This window comes from Syngnathus floridae, chromosome 2 (assembly GCF_059516105.1).
Source record: "Syngnathus floridae isolate MCC-2025c chromosome 2, RoL_Sflo_1.0, whole genome shotgun sequence".
Taxonomy (NCBI): Eukaryota; Metazoa; Chordata; class Actinopteri; order Syngnathiformes; family Syngnathidae; genus Syngnathus; species Syngnathus floridae.
Genome location: NC_142414.1, coordinates 10,874,922 through 10,901,205, shown reverse-complemented (window position 1 = coordinate 10,901,205; position 26,284 = coordinate 10,874,922). Strand labels below are relative to the sequence as shown.

The following is a 26,284-nucleotide window of genomic DNA, read 5'->3' as shown; positions in this document are numbered from 1 at the left end:
CAATCCAGATAATCCCCTAATCTTAAAGAATGATCAGTTGTGAATAATGGTATACTGTATTTTTCGCACCATAAGGCCCACTGTATTATAGGGCGCACCCTGCATCAAACTGAGGTTGACTAGGGTTGCCGTTGCATCCACGCGTTTCTCAAACTATCTCCTATAAAAGTGATCGGAACCGACTAAAATTCGATCTAACACATTGATACTGCTTACTTATGTTTCTCTTCCACATCATTCTGGTTTTGTTTTTATCCTCTTTATGTCCTTTGTAGTGTACTGGGGTGTAGTTGGTAGTTTGACTTGACTTCAAGGGCCTCTGGAATGTTCTTTAAACAGAGGTGGCATCTGCTCCCCCGACCAGCCATCAACTCCTTCTTTCATTAATCTTTATATGTATGACCACATCTGGCAATATTGTTGTGCAATAGGAGCAGTAAGGCAGTTAAAAGTGAAAATCCTTGAGCGAGGTGCTAATTTGTCTATTTAAAGAAACTCTCAAACTCACATAGCAGTCCGTTGAAAATATTCAAGGCAAGATGTGATCCCTATTTTGAGGCACCTTGGTAAGGCCTCAGTGTGGCTTGTAAAATACCAGGGTATAGTGGTCAGAATAAATCACATTTACAGGGCCTCACTGAAAATATCATTGAACGCCCAAAGGGTAAAAGAAAATACATTTTATTGATGAATAATTGTTAACTTTCAGTATACATTCTGTATAGTGTGACAAACATGTTATGTTGTGTCCATTTCACCAATAGAGGGGGACTAAACTATATTTAGAGGCCAATGCTGCCCTCTGCTGGTTCTAGTAGCCCTACTGTATTTATCTACATGACATGAGTTGCATGACTTTGATTTTTTTTAAATATAGATTTTGATGTGATTGCCTGCATTACGATTCATTTTATAGTCAAACTTTGAATCTGGGTTAGGATACCTGAAAGGGGTGTAGGCTAATTTGTCATTAATTTGAGTTCATCCCTTTTGTTTATTGGAATAAATAAAAATACAAATAACAAATTGCTTAAGTATTTTTTCCCTCATTTTTTGAAAGACAAAACAGTCTTCTATTCACTGTAACTACACCGTAATTAGCTGCAGCTTTATACTTTCTCCACTAGGCGGGGCTACAACATTAGAAAGTGAAACATAGGACGAAGCCTTGGCAACTGAACGTAAGGCCACATCGGCACCGTAAAGCAAGTGGAAAATGTCGCAAACATTAAGCATACTGACGGGTACTTTGACGCTCATATGTCAGTTGTTATTGTCGTTTATTACATTCCGCTATTAACAAATGTACTTCTGCGAGACAACACAGAAGCATTAGCAGCCAGTGTGACCGTAACAGTTAGACGGTGTACTACACATCCGGTTTGTTAACAAAATAAGATATAGTAGTACTATACAATATACACAAAAGTGCTCCCTCTACAAATTCAAATATAATTATAGAATACATGTATTTTTTCCAACATTATCCATAATGATAATCAACGAATGATCGAGTCCACGTCAAATGTCTTTTCTTGTGGCGAAACCCCAATGTATAATATCTTGAAATCATATTCTCTTATTTTGAAATGCAGCCATACGTCATTATCATACAGAAGGCTGCGCTCCACTCCACGCATCGCGTTGTTTGTGCCAACTTGACACGTTCTGCTCCGACCAAGAGAGTAATTTTCGCTGCTCAGGTGTCGCCAAGATTCTCTTTGGCAAAACCAAAACAAACAGGTACCGCCATTGTTATAAAATCGAAGACTGTTGTGGTTTGACAGGTTCTGTAAGACGAGCAGTTTCTGTCATATGAGTAGGAGAAGGGGAAAGGAATGTTAACTGATGGAATGGTGGATTTTGACAGCTAGCTTGGTATTAGCTTGATCAGGTAGGATTATTTTTTTTGATTGAAATATCCGAAGGTATTACACAGCTGTTACCGCACCGTCGAGGCTGGCTGTTGCGTGCATGTCGTGCACACGCAAGAAGTAGACACGATGATCGAGTTGAGTCAGACTGGTGTTTCTGTTTGGATACAGTAAGGCAGCTCAAAGTACATCGAGAGTAACATAGATTTTAACATTACGATAAGTTTCTGCGGTAACTATTAAGTCTCCGATACTATCCTGATCGAGTCAACCTTCAAGATACCGACTGTCTCTTCCCTCTCCAGAAAAGCCGAAGGAATTTAAAATCCCAGCGGCTATATCCTTGGAACCTTTTTCTGTGGATTTGCCTGTTTTGTGTGATGTAATGCCAGCGTGGGACGATCATGATGCTGCTACCCAGAAACCTAGGTTGAGTTCGACCATGAAGCTCCCACTGAAGTGACCTCTGTGGAGCTTGCAGCCCAACAGGGGCACACACTGGGAGTTATGGCATCCAGCGAGAGACTCTACGAGGTCTGGATGCTTTACTGCACCAAGGTATGTTGCGATCCCATTGATCCATTCTTGCACCATTGCATGCATCTTCTCATTATTATATGGGCACTGTTGTCTCTGAATGGTGTGCAGTGTTTATTGTGATGAATGAGCTGACTCAATCTGAGACAGCACGTTTGAGTCAGCTGTTGGTTAGATTTAATTCACCTGCCTTTAAAGACTAAGCATTTCCAGGCATTCATTCAAAACCGCCTGCCTGAGCTGCTCCTCATGCAAGTCTGGCTGCAGCAACACACTGCCCACTCTAATCCTTGACAATAACATGCACAGTACAGCAACCCCCCCACTTAAGAGTATTTTCTCCATGAAAGCAAAGCTGTGTGTGGAAGTAAAGCTTGTATGATCACATGATCTTGAAGGTATGTTCATTTCAGCCAGTGGTGTGGTTGCACAGACGCACGCAGACACTTCTCAGTCATTTGTCAAAAGTATAACCATTACGCAGGAGTGTGTGCTTGCACTGAGTCAGCATCACATACATTGTCAGGAAGATGAGTTTTTATGGTTTTGTTCTGGCCATGAGCCAATGTGTCGCTTGGTAGATTGTCCCTGGATGAGAAATTAGATGCAGAAAAGACAAAAAAGGTATATTATTTTTCTGAGATACTAAACGGGCGGAAAACAAGCAGTAATAATCAGTCAGCCATGCAACATTATCTTGGTTAATACATTGAGCTTGCTTATTTTTCCGCATGAAAACACATATAATTCTTTCATTAGATATTACAAATGTCATTATTTAGGTACATGTTATATATTGCAAAAATATCGCTATATTCAACAACAACATATTCTTGTTGATAGTCATATTCTTATTGGAAAAGTATGTCGCCTGGAAAATAAAGAGAGTCAGTTGAATTTTCAGAATACATACATGCTTGTCATGGTGCATGGTCTGGATGTTACAGCCACTGGATTCTGTCACTGTTATTGTTTTCCAGAGTTTGAAAATATGCATGTATATTTTCATCAAACTCAATAAATAGATTCATTCATTCATGAAAAAGTCTCTTCATGAATGACGACAAATCTAATGAATAATTACAATTTCAATTATTCATTTTGATAATCGATTAGTTGACGATTAATCGGTTAATTTGACAACTAGGCAAGAGTATTGTATTTTGACATTTGATATTTATGTTGTACTGACTCTGCTGATTATCATGTCCCTCTTGTTTCTCATTTCTGTCGTTGCTTTGCATACTCCTGAAATGAACTGACTTCATATCAGCATTGTCTCGTATGGGTTTATGCCCTGTGCACCCGCCTCATTAAATACATCTTTACCCTGTGATGTCACAGACCACATCCTTCTTTCAAATCCACTGTCACTGAGCGTTTTTAGCCTTGTGGTTTCAGTGAGTCCAACCATGTCACCTCGACCACAAAGGGTTGTCCACACAAGCACAGCAACTGGCCGACCACGCCTGTCTGGAAAGTTGGGCGCCTCAGCAGCATAGCTCCTTAGCAACATAACTCCAATTCTAAAATCAGCATATGATGTCACATAGCAGAGCCTGATCTGCTCTACCAGATCAGAACATTCTTACGATCACAATCAATGCGCAATGTCATCAACTGCTCTTTGCTTTTCGTTGACACAGGGCCAGTGTCCTTCCACGGTGACACTTTGTAGGGCCACAACTGAAAGTGGTGACCTTGGTTGTTGCACATCTAATTAGATGTTTCACAATGTGATGACATAACTGTGCTCAAGGACTAAATGTGATGAAAGGAAGTATGCTTTTTTTAATTTGATTTTGAGCAAATGTGATGTGACTCCTATTGTAACATTGTGACTTCAATTTGCCAGCATTGGTGCATATTTTATTATTTTTCTGTGAACAAATGTGGATGTCTGTGTGAGTGAATGAGACTATGACACTCTGTGGGTTTCTTTCTGTCTGTCTGTTTGTGCGAGAATTTTTCCCCCCAAGTCAAGTGAAGAAGGCCTTGGGTAAAAAGAGCCATACAGTGTAGGGTGTGTCCATGTGTGCCACAGTCCAAACCCTCAATGGGCATCTATGCTCCCAAACTGTTGCCAAAATGAGGACACTAACACACACACATACACACACGCTGCAGTCAGTTGTCTTACACTTATGAGGTAAGCCTATCACTCGTCAAATGGTGGAAAAGATTGAACACTTTTGCAATAAATTCAGTGTCAGCTCATTCAACAAACACCCAATTTCTAAATAAAGCCACACAAACTTTTTTTCCTGACAGAAAGGGGTGTTACTTCCACAAAGAAGGTTATGTTGTCATGCATATGGTTAGTTTATTTATGTATTTGTTCATCTGCTAATTCTGGGTTATGAATTTTTCTATATCTTCTTTTTTTTCACTCCATGATATATATAGTAGGTATTGTTCCAAGGATGCTCCAATAGGAGGTTTCTGGGAAGCCACTCCTTGCAATTATTGTAATTATGTTGTAATTATGGAGGATATTAATAGTAAGTCTAAAAAGCTAAAAGTTTATCCAGAACCAGTTACAACAAGAGAACAAGATGTAAATATTTCTGTTGCCAATAGTTCGGACTCCGAGGTCTTGTGCTTTCTGAGTGCAAATCTCCCCATTCTCACTACGTGGCGCGGGCTGGTGTTTCTGCAGTCACTGGCTTGCCTTGATGACTTCATGAGAAAAGCAGTGAGTGTGCTTCCTGTTCTGCTTGGCTGATACCCAGACAGGCATAAGCAGTCAATCTTCATGTGATGAGCTGTCAGTGAGCAAATGCTGCATTTGTTTGTATACAAATATAAGTAGTACAACTTCTTTTGATCTATATATAAAATCTATATATAAAAAAACATTTTCTGTGTCATTGTGCATATTTTATAATGATTGACAATCGCACAACATTGCTTCATTATACTCTGCCCGTGGCTTGCAGCCCCAGTCTTACTCTGTGGCTGCTATTGCCAAGCCATCCCTGTCTGGGCTTTGTTCCAGGAATTTAGGATATGTCGCTCTGCAAGTTGCTATCGGATCCCCCCCCATCTCCACCACCATCATTACTACCCCGTTCTGTCACTCTCTCACCCCTCAGAATGCAGTCCGACTTGTTTTTTTGTTTTTTTTTTCTTCACCAGGTGCATATTGTGTCCCGGTTCTAAGAAGAAATGAAAGAGACTCACTCGAGGCATTTGTTACAGTATAATCATAATATTGCTCGTCGGTGGACTATAAAACATAATGGAGTTGGTTGAATAGAAACCTGATGCCAGTATCAATAGCAGCATCCCTAAAAATTTTAAAAGCACAACTGCTTGGCTCGTGCACCAAAGTCTCAGACATCTTAAATCTTGTGGCCTCCCTTTTTCTCTTCTCAGAGGGACCCAGACTACCTGAAGCTATGGCTGGAGAGTTTCATCAGCTCTTATGACAGATGTCTGGATGTGGACTTTGAAAAGCCACCGTTAAGGTATAGGGTGACTCTAATCAGATGTTTTTTATGGTTCCTTCTTTAATGCTTGCCCTCTCATAAACCTCGAAGACTGCTGCCTGTGCTTTGTTGCTGATTTTGCACATCAGTAGTGGGGAAAAAAAAAAAAAGTCAACTATTGACTTTTTCATGTCAACCATATTGCATTTAGTTAAGTAAACACAAAAAGGATCATAATACAAATGAATGTGCAGGCTGGAGGAGCCCCCACCGGTACTGACCCTTCTCCCAGACAACATCCTCCAGGTTTTGCGCCATCAACTTCTGCAGTGCGTCCAAAAAGCCTCTGATGGTCTTGAGCCTGAGCAGCAAAACTTGGCACTGCTGCTACTCAAGTTCCTCATTATTGTCTGCAGGTCAGGACAACAAACATTTATTACACACAAGATAATGTCATTTCAAAGCTTGTTTGTGTACTTTCTTCTTTTTTTCTTCTATGTACTAATGCTTTTGTTGTTGTTTCTAAAAGGAACCTGTCCAATGTGGAGGAGATAGGCACCTGCTCCTACATTAACCACATCATTGCCATGACGACACTTTATATCCAGCAGGTTTCTCATCTCCCTTATTATTTATTCTCTCTCTCGCTCTGGCTTTCTCTCTCTCTCTCTCTCTCTTGCTAGCCGTTGCCAAGGTGTACAAATGCATATTAATACATTATCTATACTGAATGTCTTTAAAAAGTGAAGCCTCAACCATTTCTGTCAAATGCAGAATGGCATTTGCAACAACAATCACATTTCCAGGTATTAAGCTATAGTACACCCAGCCAGTCACCGGCAAGCTGTAAATACAGGACAGTAAAACTTAGCTGACCCCGGAACCAATTGACTCTGGATCTAACTGGCAAAAAATGTGTCGGAATAGTCGTGACTAGCTGGAATTCGAAACATCCGTGCATAGCGAGCAAAGTCCATTAGTTCTGAATTAGCTGCTGTTTGCTTACGCAATCAATTCATGACTCCCGGTCGGCCCAGAAAGACTCAGGACGTTGGTGTTGTGTGGCTTCAAAGGCCGCTGACCCCGCACAGCACTCTACAGCCATTGTTTACATCTTGTACACGTCTCTCGAACATTCTATAGTGATTTTGAAATATTCAATATAAGGATACAATACATATACTGTAAACACACTCACAGTTTTCTGTTCTATGAAATTTTATTTTTATCTGTGGCTGAAAAAGATAATCTGCTTTTTCATTGGCCATCATGCCATATTTGCGGTTCCATGAAAATTATATTGTAAGATATGTGGCACATTCCCTGATAACCTAGTTTTTTTTTTTCCATCATGCGAGTCACTAATCGTATATCTTTTTGCATTTGGCCAGTGCAGTCATTTCTGGTCACATCGCTCGGTGTGCAATTGACTGTATAAGAAAAATCAAAATAAGTGTCTCAAGTGTATCTCTGGTTTTCCAGCTGAAGAGCAATACCAAAGAGAAGGAGTTGGTGGACCAGAGCCAAGCTGAGGAGTTTGTCCGTCATGCACTGGCATTCTGCGAGAGCCTCTATGACCCTTATTGCAACTGGAGGCATCGAATCTGCGGGTAAGATCATCCAGCCGATACAACCGATTGCCACTAGAACATAGAGTATGTGTAATTCTTTTCATTTTTGTCTTTTTTTATCTAGAAAGCAGCTGGGCACAGTCGAGAGAAGCAGGCAGAAGTACAAAGCAGCTCCACTTACTGTGGAATTTGTCCCCTTCTTTTACCGTATGTTTCTAACCCTCCACCCCCACTCTCGTTCATGTTTCTACTCTTCAAAAGTAGATAAATAACAAAATTCTTAAAAATCCATTATGTAACCTCTCTTACAACTTAAATGGATGCCTTCAGCTGATGATGACACCAGGCAGGGAATTCTGCGCATTAAATTTTCTTCATGTTATAGTAGTTTGCAAATTTACATCTGAAGAGTTATTCTTAAAATATATTCACAAATTATGCTAAGATGTCCTACCCAACAGAAGAGTAATTTAATGGATAACCTGGGAATACCATCAGTCACTGTTTCATTCCAGTCTGTTTTGTACACATTCTATGCAAACAAGCACCCTATTTTATCTGTTATCTTGGTCGATTTAGGGTCCACTAATGCATTCTGTATGTGTCCTTTTTTTCTAGAGTGTTTTCAAGAGAGTGAGCACCTTAAGGAAAGCTTGAAATGTTGTCTACTGCACCTTTTTGGTGCTATAGTAGCTGGTGATCAGGTAAGGCACCTGAAAGATTTGGTGAACAGATCATAAGAAGAATCCCTCTGGTTAATGTTTTTCACATAAGCAATAATTGAAACGTGTGATTGTTCTTCTATTTTGTTTTGGTCGATTACATAAGATCACAAGTTTATGATTAAAAATTGATGTGGAAAAAGTTCAAAGCATTTGAATACTTTTCAAGGCACTGTTATGTTCCGCTTCAGGTTTGCATTTTGCACATTTGTTTTCCTAACAATGTTATAAACACAGGAAAAATCTCAGTCAAACTTCTTTTACTTTCCCTTCCAGAAAAATGCACTGCTTGCCATCTCTCCGGCCACCATGGAGGTTTTGATCCGAGTTCTCGTGGACAGCTCCATGGGTAGCTGTTCATCAGACGAAGGCGAGGACTGGGACAGTGAGGCCCCTGATCGGAAGGCATGTCTGACTTTAGGCTGTTTGAGGGTGGTGGTGCAGTGCCTCCTGGCCGCCAGCTCCGACCAGCGGCAAGTAGAAATCGCCTCGGTGCTAGAAAACTACTTCAAGCTGCTCAATTCAGACCCAGCAGCTGTGGTTGCTGCTCGACAGCCACAGCAGCAGCACGCCAAAGTTCGAGTGGCAACACTAGGCAGGCACTGGGAGAGCCGCTTTGTGGCACTGCAAGTGCACATGCTAGGTATGGCAATCAACTTCTTCCTACAACTCTTCGGTTTTGCAGAATGGGACTTTCGTCACTTTATATCTGTGTTTCCCCCCTCTGCCACACAGACACAATGAGGGACATGTTCCTTTGTTCAGACAGGCCAGTTCTACAAGCCATCTTCCTCAATAGTAATTGCTTTGAGCATCTGACACGTCTACTCCAGAATAGCAAGGTAACTTCCGAGCTCATTACAGCCTGTGACCTATTCCCAAGAGAAAAACTAAAATTAAGCTATGGTAATAGTTTCCTCTTATTTTAAAGGTTAGCAAGAAGGTTTGAAAAGCATAAGACTCTTATGAATGATGCAAAAGCTTTTTTTTATTTTTTATTTTTGGGTGACCTATCTCTAGCGCACTGCACTGTTAGCCACGTTAAGTTCTCTTGAGAGTTTTTGTGTAAAACTTGTACAGAGCATGCATGGTAACTCTCTACAGCTCGGCTGGATCACCATCACTCCTCCACAGTGACCCCAACTGAGGGTCAGGTCTTCTCACCTCTCACCCGCTGCTGTACTCACTACATCTTTCCTCCCCAGCACCGAACTTTGCCCCTTCCTTTCTCCTGCTCTCTCAACTCCCCCACACGCTATGCTGACATCTTGCCTGTTGTGTGTGTCAGCTGGTTAACGCTAGGTGCACGGCGGCAGACAAGGACCAGAAAGATATAACCAACAACAGGTTACTGACAGGAGGGAGAGACACTCAGGTACAACAGAGGAAGTCCCACCTCAACCTACCCCCGCCCCATTCGCTATCCACCTCCCTTACCTGACCAGAAACACTGGCCACTCCACAGCAAGACCCTCACCAGACGCTGCCCAGAATATATCTATTACATTTTCGAAGATTTAGGCGTGCTGAATACAATCCAGTCTTTTTGTTCCGCATGAATATTAAAAAAAAAAAAAATCGCATTCTGTGTTCCACTATTCTCATTCAGCTCTTTGTACTGGTATTACTCAAAAAGGTGCCATTAAGTTTTAAACAACCATTGATTATGATACTCTGCAGAAAGGATGATAGACTTGCATACACCAGATACATCAACGTGACTTTGTTTTAGCTAAGACGAAACCTAATGAAGAAGCAAATTATTTATCGGTTGAAATACAACATACATAGGACGACATAATCAGCTTGCAATTTAGCTCAAATTTACAGATTAACAAAACATCAATAAATTCTGTATCTAGGATCAACCAAAACAACAAATGCTGTGATAGCAAAAACATCTCCTGTCTTGCTGAGGAGTGACCGCTATGCCTCCCCCACAGCTTTGCCAGCCAGTAGCATTTCTGTTTCTTCCCTCCCCTGTAAATATTGTGTTGAATTCCATTGGAATGCTATCATTTTGGAGTAGAATGTGTCATCCCAGAGTTCAAAGGTGTGAGGGAATGTGGGCTCATTGACATTTCCAACACAGTCCCACTCCAGCTGGTCCAAAGTTCAAACTGTTTCCGGTTGCATGTTTTGTCCTCTTGAAACATCAGGCGAGGAACACTGCACCTGTTGGGACAGGAGCAGGACAGAGCTGGGAGGAGATGTGTTTGTTTTCGTGGTTTGGCTTTTGGTGTGTGGGCTTGCATGTATTCTCTGTGTTTGTCATCAGCTACGCATCTTTGTGCTTTTTTTTTTCCATTTCTTTGTCACTGAGATTTTACTTCTTTTCAAGGTAACCCATGCAGTAAAAACTTTGATCCCTGCCGCTACTCCAGTTAGTTCTAACCACTGAGGATGATTTTACTCATGTTTTGCCACTTGGATCAAAACCAAAGACTGCTACCCTTTCACCCCATATTTTTAATTCAGTAAATAAAGTATATCTTTTTGTGTGTGGAGTTAAATTGTCTGCATGTTTTTACACGGTGTGAAAACACAATGATGATGTTGATTTTTTTGCAGGTGATACAAGGACGCTTAGACTCTCTTGCTGTAGCAACTATTAAAGCCCTAACCACAGTGATGCATAAATCACCAGCTGCCAAGGTAATCAAATTTTCCGAGGAAGGAATTAGAAGAAACTTGCTGTGTCATTTTCTGTTGGTAATAACAACAGAAATCATACATGGATAATAAAAGCAATGTATTTTTTCCTGACACCTCACAGGAGGTGTTCAAAGAAAGAATTGGTTACAATCACTTATACGAAGTCCTCGTTTCGCTCGGCCAGCCATCTCGACACCTCCTTAAAGAGCTCATGAATATGGTGAGGCTATTAATTGTTTTGTTGCTCCTGTCCGTTGTTGTAATCAATTTTGTGTCTTTTGGGTGCATGTGTAGGCGGTGGAGGGCGAGCACACGTCTGTGGGCCTCTTGGGAATCAGCAATGTGGAGCCTTTACTCTTGCTCATCCAGTGGCTGCCGGAATTAGACTCATCCGAGTTGCAGATCTTTGCTGCTGACTGGCTCTGTCGACTTATCTGCCTCAATCAGCAGACACGCACTACCTGTGTCAATGCCGCCATGGTCTTGAGAGCGCTGGCTGTTCTCGAGTGCCACCGGCGGCTACATCGAGTTTGTGCAGAGAGCCTTTTGCGTCTGGTTGGCTCTCTTGGCTCCCAGTCCCTAAGTGCCAGAGATCTTCTTAGGCTCCTGCACCTGCTCAGACCTCCAGAGTCCAACCAAGCACATCCTTATGTGGGACCTGCTCTGAAAGCTCTCTTAGCCATGGTACGGAAGCAGGGTCTGGAACGTGCAATGCAGTACTTTGATCTCTCGCCCAGCATGGCTGGCATCGCTGTTCCAACTGTGCAGCGCTGGCCAGGCTCTGCCTTCAGCTTCCTAGCCTGGTTGTCCCTGGACCAGGATCAGTTGGGTCCAATTAGCAAAGACAAGAGGAAGCAGCTCTACAGGTTAGTCAAAAAGAACATTTGGTGAAAAAAAACTGAGAGAACACTATTTTCATTGACAATCGATAGTGTATATAAGAAAATAATTCATAAAGCACACAGTTTACTGAGTGGGACATCCCTAACAAATGAAACTTTGGATTAAGAATTTTTTTTCCCCTTTTGTCAACATGTGCAGCTTTTTTACCTCTGGGGGAATGGGGTTTGAGGCTTTTATTAGCTCTGCGGGTCTGCTGGTGGTAGCTGTTTGCACAAAGAAGGAATACGTCACAGTCATGCTGCCCGACAACTGCTTCTGTGACTCCCTCTGGGTGAGCGACATGTTATTACTGCACACTTGGTGCAGCAAAAAGCTGTAATGATTTCTCAAACCACCACTATCCACATTGCCTTGTCAATACTGTCTTGTGTTAGAGATAGCACACATTAACAGAGAGGCAGTATAAGTCTGGGTTTATTGTTATTCTTGTCAACAGCACAGCATTGGTGTGGTGCACGTACCCGGAAAGAGGCCATTCGGGCAGAGTCTCGTTTACATTTATGTGGATGGACAGCAGAAGCTATCTGCCCCCCTCAAGTATCCCACCATGTCTGAGGTATGCATTTATCGTCATTATTCACAATGTATGATACATGAAATTGGGATTCTACATGATGGCTTACTCTCACTGATGTCTCCCACAGCCATTTACCTCCTGTTGCATCGGCTCAGCAGGCCATCGGACCACAACTCCGCCTCCCTCGCAGATCCCTGACCCCCCCATCTCATCCGCCACCTCACCCAGCACACGTTCCTCATTGGGTAGCATCCTTTCGCCACACACCTGGGGCGGACTACTAAGCGGGAAGCCTGAGTCTGTGACAAAGCTCATTTCAGCAGGGACCCAGGACAGTGAGTGGGGGAGCCCCACATCTTTGCAGGGTCAGCTGGCGAGTGTCATAGTGTTCCATGAAGCCCTACAGCCCAACCACATCAAAGCCCTCTGTAGTGCTGGTAAACATTGAGAGATTATATAGTTGGAGGACTTAAAAAGTCATTCTAAATAATGTTGCTTGACATGTTGTTTCTATACAGGTCCAAACTGTGTGTCTCCTTTAAAAGCCCAAGAGTCAGAACTTGGTGACCTTTCAAGCAAACTGCTGCTGCATTATTCGCCAAAGGTAATGTTTTCCTATTAAAAATAATAAGCATTATATATCAAGTCTCACGTAAACTTAAGCCAACTTTTGCCAACAGGCTTGTCAAAACCCGATTTGTCTTGATCTTTCCCCCAACAAACTGCACGGACGCCTTACTGGGAAGAAAGTTGTTAACTGGGACATCAAGGTGAGGCCATCACAAAAAGTCACATATGCAGGACACCGACCCTCGAGGACCAGATTTGCCTACCCATGCACATTGTCATTCTTGCATATCTTTGACAGGATATGATCAATTGCGTAGGCGGGCTGCAAGTACTCTTCCCTATACTAGAACAGCTGTCACTCATGACCCCTGATCAAGCGAATAGTGATGCCTCAACTGGGTCAGATTTCATCACCCCAGATGTGACCACTCCGCCTGATGGAGAATGGGTCATTCTCCCATCAAGCAGAGCTTCGGGTATGTTTGGCACCACCCTATAAATACATTTCCAACAAGCACGCAGCAGATAAAATCTTCATTCTTGATATACTTTAACAGAAGCACGTCTGGAGAAGAATCTGGTGGCTACCTTCTTGTTGGTGCTGAAACATTTTCTACAGAGGCATGCTATAAACCAGGAGAATCTGCTCCACTCGCATGGTGTCGCTACTCTGGGAGCTCTGCTGCAGAAGGTGTGTGTTGAGGCTAATTTCTCACATTCACAGTAGTGTCTGGGAGGCCCGGCAAGGAATGCTGGCGCTGTGTGCAAAGTTCACTAGCTCAGTGTGTGATCAAAAGGTCACTAGGATCAACTTAAACTGTTCTGTGACTGAAGCACTTGTGGACACTTTAATTCCCACAAAGTGTTTGCTAATAGGACACTCTTTTGTCACCATATTCAGACAATACAGTGGATTATATTTTAAGACAGGAGGAATGAATAAATTAAGTGATCATAAATTGAGTAGTGAATACAAAGAATGCAAACTCTGGCTGTGTCCGAATGTCCACCCTTATCCCCTAAACCCTCATTCATTTATATGGTCCCACACTTTATTTGGCACTAGAAAGTAGTTCCCTTGTTCTGTTTGGTAATTCGGACAGCCAGCTCACTACTTTTGCCTTCGTTACATATCAGATGATCACTGTACGTATTATTATGAAGCGATGCATTAAGATCTCTAACTATTTACCTTTCCAAGTGTATTGTGGGTAATTTTTTGAGTGAGCTAAATTTTTGCTCCCTGGACATTTGGACACTTCTACAAAATGGTGTAACCTCTTAGTGATGCACTATGTCGGAAATAATATGCACAATCGCACACATCCGTTTTTTTTTTTTCCAATGAGTTCCTGGTGCGGTGTTTTGGTCAGGGTTACTTGTGATGTGTGAATTAGTAAACAGTACATTGTATATTTTAAATGTGCTGTATGTTTTCAGCTTCCAGCAGGACACATTGATGTCAATGTGCTTGTAGCTATGCAGCTGTTGATAGAGCAGGTGACTTATGAGAAGAACCAGGGCCTGCTGCAACAACTTCACACACATCTACTGTTCAACTTCAACATTTGGAACAAAGGGGACTTCCCTTTACGTATAGGTCAGATCTCAAAACTGAAAGAATACATTTGCAAATCTAAAATAATGAATTGGTGACATTTACTATTACTTTTAGTAATTCTGAGTTTTTGTTTTGTTTTGTTTTTTTTGGAAGGCCATATACAGTACTTGACTACTGTCATCAAAGACAACAGGAAGCAGTTCCGGAAGAAATACGGAGTCCGATTCCTTTTGGACATCATACGTCTCTATTATGGGTATGATTCAGTTTCCAAACTTCATGGCCAATCCAGTCCGACCTGGCAGAATATTGAAATCAGCCTTTCACTATAGGAAAAACAGTAATAAAGAGAGTGACCTGAGTGAAGATGACATTGTGAACATCCGTGCATCGCTCTACGACCTCATCAAGTACTACATCAGCAAGGGCGTCTCCCAAGAGGAAATGCACAGCATTATTGGATACATTGCTGCCATTGGGGACGAAGATCAGGTGAGAAAGTCCATCCATCCATCCTCCATCCATTTCTCATTGTTCAGGTCACGGCTAAGGTGGAAGCGAGTTCCTTGGTGGCACGTGACGCACTTACGTAACCACTTTGCCACAGCTCATTTATAAGAATAATAAACAAATTTCAATGCAAGCATAAGCTTGGTTGATGTTTTCTTTTATTGTTGTTGTTGTTGCGTGATAGACTGGGTCCCAATGGGAATTACTGCAGAAGTGCCTTCACAGGAAGTTACTGGCTCATTTCACGTCAGGCATCCTTTTTCTCTAATCTTTATTATTTCGAGGCATTTTCTTCTCTAAACTTTGCAGCAGTTCGTTAAATTGACTATATATCATTCAGGCTACCAATTTACAGTTGTGCACATACGTTTACATACCCTGGCAGAATTTATGATGTCTTGGCCAATTTTCAGAGAATATGAATAATAACACACTCAAAATTATGGTTAATCTTTTGATAAAGCCATTTGTTATCAAACATCTATGTTTGCTTTGCCCCCCCCCCCCCACCCATGCATTTCAATGAATGTCAATTTTACACAGATTTTGGTCCCTATCCACTGCAAATAGCGGGTTCTACTGTGATGTAATAATATGTCAAATGAAACATGGCTTCTCCTATGAATGACTAATTTTGATGATATTTTTCTGTTGAAGATTTGTGGTCTCTTCGAGATGTTACTCAGCCTCCTTCAGAACAGTCCATCCAGAGACCAGCTCTTTCTGCTCCTCTTTGAGCCCGGAGCAGCTGACTCCTGCTATGCTCTTCTGCTCAACAATAAATACTCTGACCGTCTTCGAGAGCTTGTCTTCAAGGTGGGTTACAGCTGACTACCAACATTTCCACCATTCAGCTCAGAACTTGTACAATTTGCTCATTCTTTATTCCTACCTCTGCACAGCTGTTTGAACGCATGTTGCGATGTGACCGCATCTATGAGAAAAACAAGCAGCGTTTGAGGCTGAGGGAGGCGGGCTACAACGGCCTGTCACTACTCTTTTCCGATCTTCACATCACGCCAACTCTCATTCGTTGTCTCCTCAATCAGGTCTTGCACACAGGTCAGATTTTATTTTCACAATCATAATAATTTATGTAACTGAGGAAGACAACCAAGAGTAACCTGCATGTGTGTGTTTATAATATGAAGATCAAGTGGTGAACTACAAGGATCTGATGGCATTAGTTCAGCTCACTCATCGAACTGGACCCAGAGTACGGCTCATTGTCTGCAAGAGGGTGAGGAAGCACAAACTACTTCTTGTGATCCTTAATTCTTTTTTTTTTCATAGCAAGACAATTGTGGGACAATTCTATCAGGCATCTTACAAATCCCTAATTGCATTAAAAGATTAATAACATCTCAAGCAACTTTTTAAATGTCAGACTTCCATCCGTGACAAAAAAAACCCTTCAAAAATTAACTCTAAAATCTTGAAATAAGCATTTTAGCATTTTAATATTCCTCTTCATGTTTAGGTGTACCAGCTTCTCCAGTCCCAACAAGATGCTGGTTGCCAGATTTCCAAGCAGCAATGTTGGCAAGACACCCTTGCCCGACTCTTTCTGCGAGGCGAAGGCTCATTGCCATCGCGAAATGCAGACACAGTCAGCAACTGCAGCCTGGACTTGAACCAATCTAGCGGAAGCAATAATATTCGCCTGGAACTGCCACTGCACCGTAAAACAAGGGCAAGCAGTGCCGGGCGCTTGGACCGCCCCGAGGACGACTGGCTCAGCATGGGCGACAATCGCTCTGTAGACAGCCTGGAAAACGGCGATGTCATTTCACTACTGGACACACCGTCATCTTCCGCTTCAGCTGAGCCACAAGGCCAAGTCAAGCCCTGGCCAGTGGGGAAATCTGGAGGCTTGACGCTTGATCTGTCTCATCTGCAGGCCTATGAGGCCTTGGAGAGTGGCAGCCAGACCCCTGGCAGTATGCACAGCACACCCTCTCCATCAGATGCACCGAAGCCCTTTCCTGGCAACTCTGGAGTATTAGATCAGAGCGCCCCATTGACTGAAGACACCTTTCTCTTCAGTGACAACATCTCACTCGGAGAGTCCCTCAATAATACTGAGGTGATAATAAAGGTTTTCGGGAAAGCTTACATTGAGGAAATGAAAACGATTGTTGTCTATGTATTTATCTTTATCTGTCATTGCCTTCTAGCGGGCTGAGGAAGAATTGTGCAACATGTTGCTGGACATAATTCAGTGTGTGATGTGGCGTGGAGTTGAAGGCTCTGACGATTCGGCATGGCTGGAGCGTGGCCAAGTCTTTTCAGCACTCAGCAAACTGGGAACAGCCAATGAGCTCCTACTACCTGTTGACCAAATCAAACTCGGGTATGTCCTTTACCAGAGTATTGACACTACTACACGATGTTACATGCTTTCACATGCAGGTTTGCTAAACATGTACCCTCCACTCTGTGCGATCGCTTTCTAGTATCATGGAACGTATGTTGGAATTGGCGGTGACTGACAATCGTGAGGCATCTGCTGCCACCTTGCCTCAACACACGGAGAACGCAGTCCGCCTACTTCACATAGTACAAGATTTCTTGCAAGCTGAGGGCCTAATCAACCCATCGCTTTGGACAGAGAAGGTGCTAGAGGAGACTGTGACATTGATGGACTGTCTCATGGTGTGGTATTCTGCTGGCACCCAGTGGTTCCAGCTTTCTCAGATCGGACTGAGATTGTTGCTCGGCTTCATGGCACAAGAGGACCCAGAGGTGAAACATTGTCCTTATTTTGTTTCGATTCCAAGTGACACCTTCTGTCATAACAATTGTTATTTTTCTGGCATCACAGGTGTGTGCAATAGCCACTGCCAAGCTCAATTTTATTCTCCAAATGAAGGAAGTGTCCAGCCAGGATGAGGCCTGCTACCTGCTGGGCAAGGTTGAGTGCATCCTGCGGCGCTCTGTCCAGGAGAAAACAGAAGAAACATACTCATTCCTGGTTCCTCTGTTGAGAACACTCCTATCCAAAGTTCACCGCTTGCTTTATATGGAGCTACATCTACCCCAACTGCCTGATACCAACGGCAGCCCATCTTTCTTTGAGGACTTCCAATTATACTGCAACTCACCCGAGTGGCGGGTCTATCTTGACAAATATGTAAGAGACTGAAATGTGCCGTGACATATTTCAGCGGATGAGATGACAGTGTTCGTGAAGTCTTTCCAATTTATTTTCAGATCATTCCGTACATGAAGCAGTATGAAATCGAGACCTTCAGTCAGGGCCATGAGAGTATGGCGCTCTACTGGAAGGAGTGCTATGAGGCCTTCATGGTCAGCCTGCATAAGAGAGAGCGAGAAAGGGGGGAGAGCAAGATCTGCTTTCAGGTTAATTGCAAAGATTTTGTTGGATTCTAAATAAAAGCAAGAATTACACTTTACTAACATGTCACCTTTTGACTCCAGGAACACTTTGTTGAGCCATTCTCCCGGCAAAGTCGTCAGGAAAACCAGAGATACAACAGTATGTTAAAGCAACAGCATAGCCAGAACAGCGCCTCTCTCAGGCAGTGGAAGGCAGCTCGGCGGGGCCTTGTTTGTGAGAGGGGGCCCTGGGCTGAAAGGTAAGTGATAGTAGTTTGCATTTCTTGTTTAGAAATAGCCGAACACAGTCTAGTTGGACGTTATCTATTTTTTTAAAAATACCATTTGCAAAATTGCTCATGAATAACATGCATGGCCATTCAAACATAAACTTGTCTTGAAAGTATTCTGAATTCTACGGTGGCGGCGAATGTGACCACTGAAGGAAAGTTGACAGTGCATTCATATTAAAGACGCAGCATCCTTTGACCTTGGTGTAACAGGCAGCCAAAGAGGATGCATTGGAAGCTGTCCAGCGCAGAGAACTTTTCCCGCATGAGGCTGAAATTAATCCGTAATTACAACTTTGACCCTTACAAGGAGGCCAGTGCCCTGCGAGACAACCTTGGTAAGACCCAAAATCCCATCGTTGATTTGGATATTCTTATAATATATTTTTTTGTGCAATATTTCGACATCTGTGACTTTGCTCAGGTGTTCATCATCAGTTTGTCAACCCGGAATCTCTGCTGTTGGAGGCTGTGAAGCAGGTCAAAGTCACCAACCTGGAAGATGACATCTTGGAGCTGCCAGAGGATGATTTGGCGGCAGCAAATAACCAGTAAGTCATTTACCCGAGCAGTAGGGGCACAATTGATATTGTTTTAGTGGTTCCATCATATTTTTCATGTTATTTTACAGGATTGAAGCAGAGGAAGCAGGTCAAAAGGAGAAACTGATTCTGTGGGAAGACTGTCAGCTGGTGACGGTGGTCGACGTGGTACCCGGCCGCCTGGAACTCACTACCCAACACATCTATTTCTACGACAGTAGCCAAGAGAAGGACGAAGGTGTGTCTGATTCTGTTGTTCTTTTACAAGTTAGTGACTCGATTGTTGTTATCTTTGTTTAATACCAATCATGATGAATTTACTTCCATGTTTACTGAAGGTGTGGGCCATGACTTTAAATGGCCACTGAGTCAGATCCGTGAGGTCCATCTACGGCGATATAATCTGCGACGCTCCGCCCTGGAGATCTTCCTTATTGACCAAACCAACTACTTTCTCAACTTCAAGAAAGAGGTAGTCTATCTGCTTCCTTAAATGTGTCTGACCTTCACCTCTTGATAACTAGTAATACAGTAGCTGCCCTGTTTTGCAATTAACAGGCAAGAAATAAGGTGTATGACCGCATGTTGCTCCTGCGATCCCTCAGTCTGTATGGAACACGTTCTCCACAAGAGCTCCTTAAAGCCTCTGGATTAACACAGGTCAGGACCACCATTGTACAGCAGGGGTGTCACTTATTTTTGGTGCGGGCCACTTTGTAGGTCCAGCTTCCCTCAGAGTACCATTATGACAGTGAAACCAAATAAATGTTTAATCGTTTCATCATATTATCTCATATTACACAAAAAAATGGTACATTTCTAGCTTTGCAATCAGACGTCAAGGACCTAATTTGCATTTACATAAAATGATGTGGCCCTTGAGCTGTATTTCCAAGTTTTAAAATAGATCATTGATCTTACTGAAATGCCGAATATAGTATGTCATTTCCCTTTTGGCTCAAATTTTCCACAGAAATGGGTCAACCGGGAGATTTCCAACTTCGACTACCTGATGCAACTCAACACAATTGCTGGCCGAACATATAACGACTTGGCTCAGTATCCAGTGGTATGTTCCCTAACCGAATACATGACTGGTAAAGGATCTGCCAGACAGTTTACCACTCTTGTACCTTTGTTAATAGTTTCCCTGGGTTCTGGCAGACTACACCTCCAAGGAGCTGGACCTTTCGGATCCCCTGGTATTCAGGGATTTGTCAAAGCCAGTGGCAGTGCAAAACAACCGCAATGCTAAAGCTGTCCGAGAAAAGTATGTTTTCACTGTGTGTATTGTGTGTCTCTGGAAAATATTATACAGTTGCACGAAAAATATATTAAAACCTCTTGGATTTACCTGGATTTCTGCATAAAGCAAGACAATAGGATTTTATTCTCATTTAAATCACAAAAATAGACGCAGCGTGTTTAATCTGTCTGTCCGTCTGTCTCCGGTCTGTTTAATCAATTTAATCAATACACTTGGATTTTTTTTTTGGTGTACAATATAGTATATTGGTAGATTTTCAAGAGATTTTCTCTCCTGTCTGTCAGGTATGACAGCTTTGAGGACCCGACGGGAACTATCGACAAGTTTCATTATGGCACTCACTACTCCAGTGCAGCTGGTGTTATGCACTACCTGATCAGAGTTGAGCCCTTCACCTCCCTGCACATCCAACTACAGAGCGGGCGGTAAGATGGTCCTCTCAAACATGGCCGGGATGCTACTTGACTTATAATATTCATCATTTGTAGCTGACGTATGTCATCTCGTCTCTGATTGTCTTCAGATTTGACTGTGCCGACCGTCAGTTCCACTCTATTCCGGCAACGTGGCTGACTCTCATGGACAATCCCAATGATGTCAAGGAGCTCATACCTGAGTTCTTCTACTTCCCAGAGTTTCTTGAGAACCACAATGGTGAGGGTCTCCAAGGACTCTTAGGATGTTATAAATATGATTCGAGTAATACCCTCCTCACTCCTTTGTGCTCTGCTGTCAACTAGACTTTGACCTCGGTCGTCGGCAGATAACCAAAGAAAAAGTAAATGATGTCATTCTGCCCAAATGGGCCAAGTCTCCCGAGGACTTTATCTATAAACACCGCAAAGCCCTGGTGAGCTTTTGTCCTAGTTCATGTGCTCCATGACTGCGCTGCATTTTGTCATACAAGTATGAAAAATGGAATTGAATACTTTATTATTTCTGTGTCTGTGTTACTGTGACAGGAGTCTGAATATGTGTCAGCACACCTTAATGAGTGGATCGATCTGATCTTTGGTTACAAGCAGAGGGGTCCCGCCGCGGTGGAAGCTCTCAATGTTTTCTACTACTGCACATATGAGGGTAAAGCATTCTGAACACTCATCACAGTTTAATTCTCTGAAATTCTTTGCAGTCTCAGTATGTTATGCTAACTTGGCTTTACAGGAGCAGTAGACCTTGATGCCATCACTGATGAAAAGGAACGAAAAGCCTTGGAAGGCATGATCAGCAACTTTGGGCAGACACCCTGTCAACTACTCAAGGTTCAGAAACTCCCTAGATCAGTGATTACCAACCAGGGTTCTGTGAGAGATCATCCGGAATACCACTGGAAATGATCAAATTTCACTCCGTTTCTCAGAAAACTATTTCGATTTACAAATCCATCATTGTTGATCTCTTTAAGGCAGTGAAAGGCACAACAATGAAATGCTCTTCCATTAAATGGAAGAAAGTACAATAAACCTGTTGCCATTTTATACATCAGAATACGTCATGGCCTCCTGAAAGTTGTGTTTCATTTAACAAGCCTAGACTAAACAGAGTAAGCTAATCCAGATGAGCTTCTGATTATTGCTATATTTTTGATTTGTGATACGCTGTGGGATTCTCATAAACATGTCAAATGGAAACACTGCCCTTGATGCATGCTATCTTTTCCATAATAATGAGGAAGCACATGTATTTCATTTTAACTGCATCTGTCTGTGTTTGTGTGGGAGACTAGGAGCCACATCCAATTCGTCTTTCCCAGGAGGAAGTGGAGAAGAGGAAGGCTCTGCTGGACTCGTGTCCTCTGGTCATGTTTGAACATCTCACCAACCTTAAGTCTTTTTTTGTGGAGGTTTGAACTCTGACATCTTCCCGTACTGTTGAGCATTCCTGTACCACGTCTCACATTGGAAACCCCTCCCCCCATCTTTCTGTGTTTTGCAGGGCATCAGTGATAACGTACCACTGGTCAAAGCAATTGTTCCAAAGAATCAGTCCCACTCCTTCATCAGTCAAGGGAGTCCAGACACAATGGTTGGCGTCACAGCCTGCTTCTTCTCCAATGCCTATTTGTTTTGATGAATTCACCGCAGACTGAAATTTTCCCTTGTGCATTTTTTTTTCAAGGTGACAGTAAGTCAGAACTGTCTATTTGGGACCCATGGATGGCTGCCTTACAACAAGAACATCTCCAACTACTTCACCTTCATTAAGGACCCCACAGTGTCCCATGCCAAGTGAGAATACTGCACTTGCCACAAACATTCATGCAGCCAATAGAGAAAAATACTTCCTTCACTGAGCATATGTACAACTCATTGCCTGTAGGACCCAGCGTTTCCTGTCAGGACCCTTTGCCCCTGGTGTGGAGGTAACAACAAGGCTGTTTGTGGTCTCGCACGATGGAAAGTTGCTCTTCAGTGGAGGTCATTGGGACAATAGCCTCAGAGTCACGTCACTTGTCAAGGGCAAGACTGTCGGGCAGCACATCCGACACATGGGTAATGTAATTTATGTAGTAGACAGACGCGATTGAAAAATTATGGAGTCAACCCCCTTTTGCTGTTTTTGGAAAGCCGTTCTACTGGATGATATAACAACCTGTGTGCATTTCTCCTCGATTCTCATATCCCCTCCAGATATTGTAACCTGCCTGTCAACAGACCACTGTGGTATCCACCTCATCTCTGGCTCCAGAGACACCACCTGCATGGTGTGGCAGGTTCTACAACAGGTTCACTGGTCCTACCTCATACTATAGTATTTATTGCTGAAGCTTTTTTTGTCTGTGAAAATGATCAGCATATCAGCATAAATTGAGAAGATATTTTGACTGGCATTCTTCACTAATTTGAACTGTTCTCTCTTCCTATAGGGTGGCGCTCCAATAGGTCTGAACCCTAAACCTGTTCAGGTGTTGTACGGCCACACAGATGAGGTGGTTAGTGTTTGTATCAGCACAGAGTTGGACATGGCTGTGTCTGGAGCACGGGTGAGGGTTAAGACACAAACTGCAAGGGCACAGCAAGTTTCATCATGCCAAATTGTTCTTGTTGCAGCACATCCAATTGAACATGTTGAATACAGACTATCCCGCAGTACTTTTATTACTTCCATAGCTTTTGCAATGCACTAAATCACAACAGAGGGCAAATGATTTTCATGATACATAATTATGCATGACCACTTATAGCTCAGCATACATTGTGGTGCAAAAAAACAAAACAAAAAATTGAAATTTTTTGTTTTAGATTTTCATAACGTTTTTAAACAACTAAATCAGTACTCCTTGTTCATCATGGAAAACACAGTGGATTATCTTTCTCCATATCTCATCTGAGGTAGATGAAATATTGAGAATAAATTAAACACAGCACCATCTAGTGTGCAATTAGTTGCTGCTGCAGGGTTTTATGTTATCAAGATCCAGGGATAGCTGTTGTTGGGCCAAAAATCTATATGTCCAAATTTGGTCCGTTTCCTATTTTTTTTATACTATTCGTCAGTCTCGATGTGGGTGTGTCATTGAAAGTGTTGAAAATACCTTGCTGTCTTTGATAATGCAATGTTAATAGCGCATCAAACATTTTTGGGGGCTTCCTGTGTTTGTCAGGATGGGGTCGTAATCATCCACACAGTGCGCAGAGGTCAGTACGTGCGTTGCCTGCGACCGCCGTGCGACAGCTCCTTGCCGCTGTCTGTCCTCCACCTGGCCGTGTCATGGGAGGGTCACCTGCTGGTCCACACCTGCCTGGAGGGCAAAGCAACACTCAAAGTGTGTACAGTATATTGCTTGAATAAATAGTACATCCTAGAGATTGTCAGCTAATTTTCCAACATCTCCTAAATTGTTTGAGTTATTTTTTTTTATGTTACAGGACAAAAACACTCTACACCTTTACTCTGTGAATGGGAAGCACCTTTGCAGTGAACCTCTGAAGGAGCAAATAACTGACATGTGCGTTTCTGGGGAGTTTGTTGTTACCGGCAGTGAGCAAGGCTACTTGTCCATTCGAGACCTCTACAGGTAAATCCAAACTTCAACTCGGTCATATTAGTACAGAGAAATGCAATCTGCTTCAAGACACTGAGTGAACTTAAACATGTTCTGATCCTCGACCAATTGATTGCACAATGTGAAAAGAATGACTCTTATATTTTAGGTTGCGCTACATTGACTTTCCCCTCACGTGAACATTCTTGTGGTTCTCTGCAGTCTCTCATTGTCCGCGGAGCCCATGGCCATGCATGTGCCTGTACGCTGCGTATCCGTCACTAAGGAGCAGAGTCACATCCTGCTGGGCCTACAAGACGGCAAGCTGATCATCGTGGGCGTGGGCAAGCCGGCCGAGGTAAAGAACTCGCTGAGGAACTACATCGCTCAGAGCCTGGAGGGATCGCCGCTCATGGCTTCCCCCTTGCTGGCCCCCCTTCGAGCTCGCTCTCCCACTCGCCTACTGCACCAGCGAGACCAGCTGGTGTTCAGCCCCACCTCGGTCATCCACAAACCATAGCACCTCGAGTCCAGTCCTCAACTCAAGAGTTAGATGTTGATTCGAGTCATTACTTTAAAAGTGCTGCTTTTGCAAGCCATATTCCACCAGAAAATAATTTCTAATAACGCAAGCTGATAATATTGCACTAATCTAGAAGTTTATTTTGATGTTGAAGTCATATGTACAAAATGTGGTTATACAGTAGATTTCAAAATATCCTCAGAGAATGTATTTTGTTGTGCATAGCAACATAGCGAAAGTTGGTCCAGACAGGCATAATTTCACAATTTTTATTTATTGCTTCACTTAATTATGAACAACTAATCACTCATCATAAATCATATCCCCTTCTCTCCCCGTTTCTTTTGGCATTACTTAACCCCCCCCCCCCCCCCCCTTCCATCCTATCCCCTTCCCTTCACTTCCTCTACCTTGGCTCCTCTCAGCTACGTTCAAGCCACATCACACGGAAGCTGTGGGGCTCCACCAAGAGGCTGACCAGAATGTCCTCGGGGGAGTCGGACATGATCATCTAGCATGAGCACTGCCCTTCGTGTCCCCAATTCCTAACCCCGCCCCCACACCCTTCATGGTCATCCTCCATTTGTGTCATCCGTCGCACCACCATTGATGCTAGCTTGCGTAATTCTGTCTCATCCAAGTGAAATGTGCTCAAGTTTCGTTGCTGTGGACTGACAAAATGGCGCTGGCGCTACGGTTCAGATCCAAAAGCAGCTGCAGCTTGCAGCATCACACCACCTCCACCACCTCCTCATATTGTCTTTGTATATATTTTCAAGTGACCTTTCCGTCTGTCTTCTTTAGTTTGCAGAGAGGTCAGCCCTCGCCTCAAAGCTGCCGCGCAGCAGTCATGTGTTGTGAGACAACTCACTTAGAAGACCAAAACTGTCAGCCTTTGCCATCTTATTGTGCGTTTCATTGAACTTTTTGTTTTCCAGCAAATGCATGTAAGCAGCCCCGTAGCTTCTTGGCATGTGGTCATGTGAAGTGGCATTTTGGAATGTTGAGTTCTAATGGCAGTAGATGAAACTTCTAAAGAGAAAACAAGCTGTCTGTTTATTGAATGTTTTTAAGTTACTAAGAACACTTGTTCATAGGAAAAGTAGCATTTTGAAATCACTCTTTGCTCCTTGTGATACAGTTTAGGAATTCTCCAAGGGCTCCACCAAATGTGATTAGCAATACATTGTTGGGTGCGTTTGTCTTCTTTTGCCATCTGCGTTCACCTTTTGTCTTCCTGCAGCTACCCTCTTACCGACTGTTAGCCGTCTTCATTGCTTCAAATATATTTTTTGTTTTAAATCACACATGTACTTCCTGTTAACAAAATATATTAAAGTATTTGTTTTAAATCACACTACAAGTCCTTTCTGTATACAGGGTACGTAATACACCAGATGTTTTTGTCGATTTGGACACTAAAAGCCACAATGTGAAGATCCTGTGGAGTCTGTGATCCAGCTGTTAGTGTTACTAAGCAAAAGTGT

At 42.8% G+C, this 26,284-nt stretch overlaps 1 protein-coding gene across 5 annotated transcripts; it reads left to right on the top strand.

Annotated features, from left to right (window-relative positions):
• The first annotated feature begins 1,618 nt into the window (after positions 1-1,618).
• Positions 1,619-26,152, top strand: nbeal1 (neurobeachin-like 1). 5 transcript variants are annotated; one of them, XM_088358726.1, is made up of 56 exons: positions 1,619-1,743; positions 2,180-2,432; positions 5,790-5,881; positions 6,097-6,258; positions 6,372-6,453; positions 7,325-7,452; positions 7,538-7,620; positions 8,032-8,117; positions 8,412-8,778; positions 8,871-8,977; positions 9,424-9,510; positions 10,707-10,790; positions 10,912-11,010; positions 11,085-11,656; positions 11,832-11,964; positions 12,130-12,249; positions 12,338-12,455; positions 12,531-12,647; positions 12,729-12,814; positions 12,891-12,980; positions 13,079-13,256; positions 13,338-13,471; positions 14,221-14,380; positions 14,495-14,597; positions 14,674-14,833; positions 15,509-15,667; positions 15,754-15,913; positions 16,003-16,091; positions 16,332-16,937; positions 17,029-17,204; positions 17,308-17,596; positions 17,676-17,984; positions 18,065-18,214; positions 18,293-18,450; positions 18,694-18,818; positions 18,905-19,031; positions 19,112-19,260; positions 19,361-19,494; positions 19,581-19,682; positions 19,996-20,091; positions 20,168-20,292; positions 20,574-20,714; positions 20,813-20,943; positions 21,030-21,139; positions 21,252-21,369; positions 21,454-21,551; positions 22,016-22,132; positions 22,225-22,314; positions 22,408-22,517; positions 22,609-22,781; positions 22,920-23,014; positions 23,156-23,272; positions 23,894-24,055; positions 24,159-24,307; positions 24,497-24,632; positions 25,223-26,152. In XM_088358726.1, the coding sequence occupies exons 2-56, from the start codon at positions 2,382-2,384 to the stop codon at positions 25,310-25,312; spliced, it is 8,190 nt and encodes a 2,729-aa protein (XP_088214852.1). In that variant the 5' UTR covers positions 1,619-1,743; positions 2,180-2,381; the 3' UTR covers positions 25,313-26,152. The 5 variants fall into 5 exon arrangements, with proteins under 5 accessions (XP_088214852.1, XP_088214846.1, XP_088214863.1 ...); XM_088358720.1 differs by having other exon boundaries at positions 12,338-12,647; XM_088358737.1 differs by lacking the exon at positions 9,424-9,510 and having other exon boundaries at positions 12,338-12,647.
• Positions 26,153-26,284: the final 132 nt, after the last annotated feature.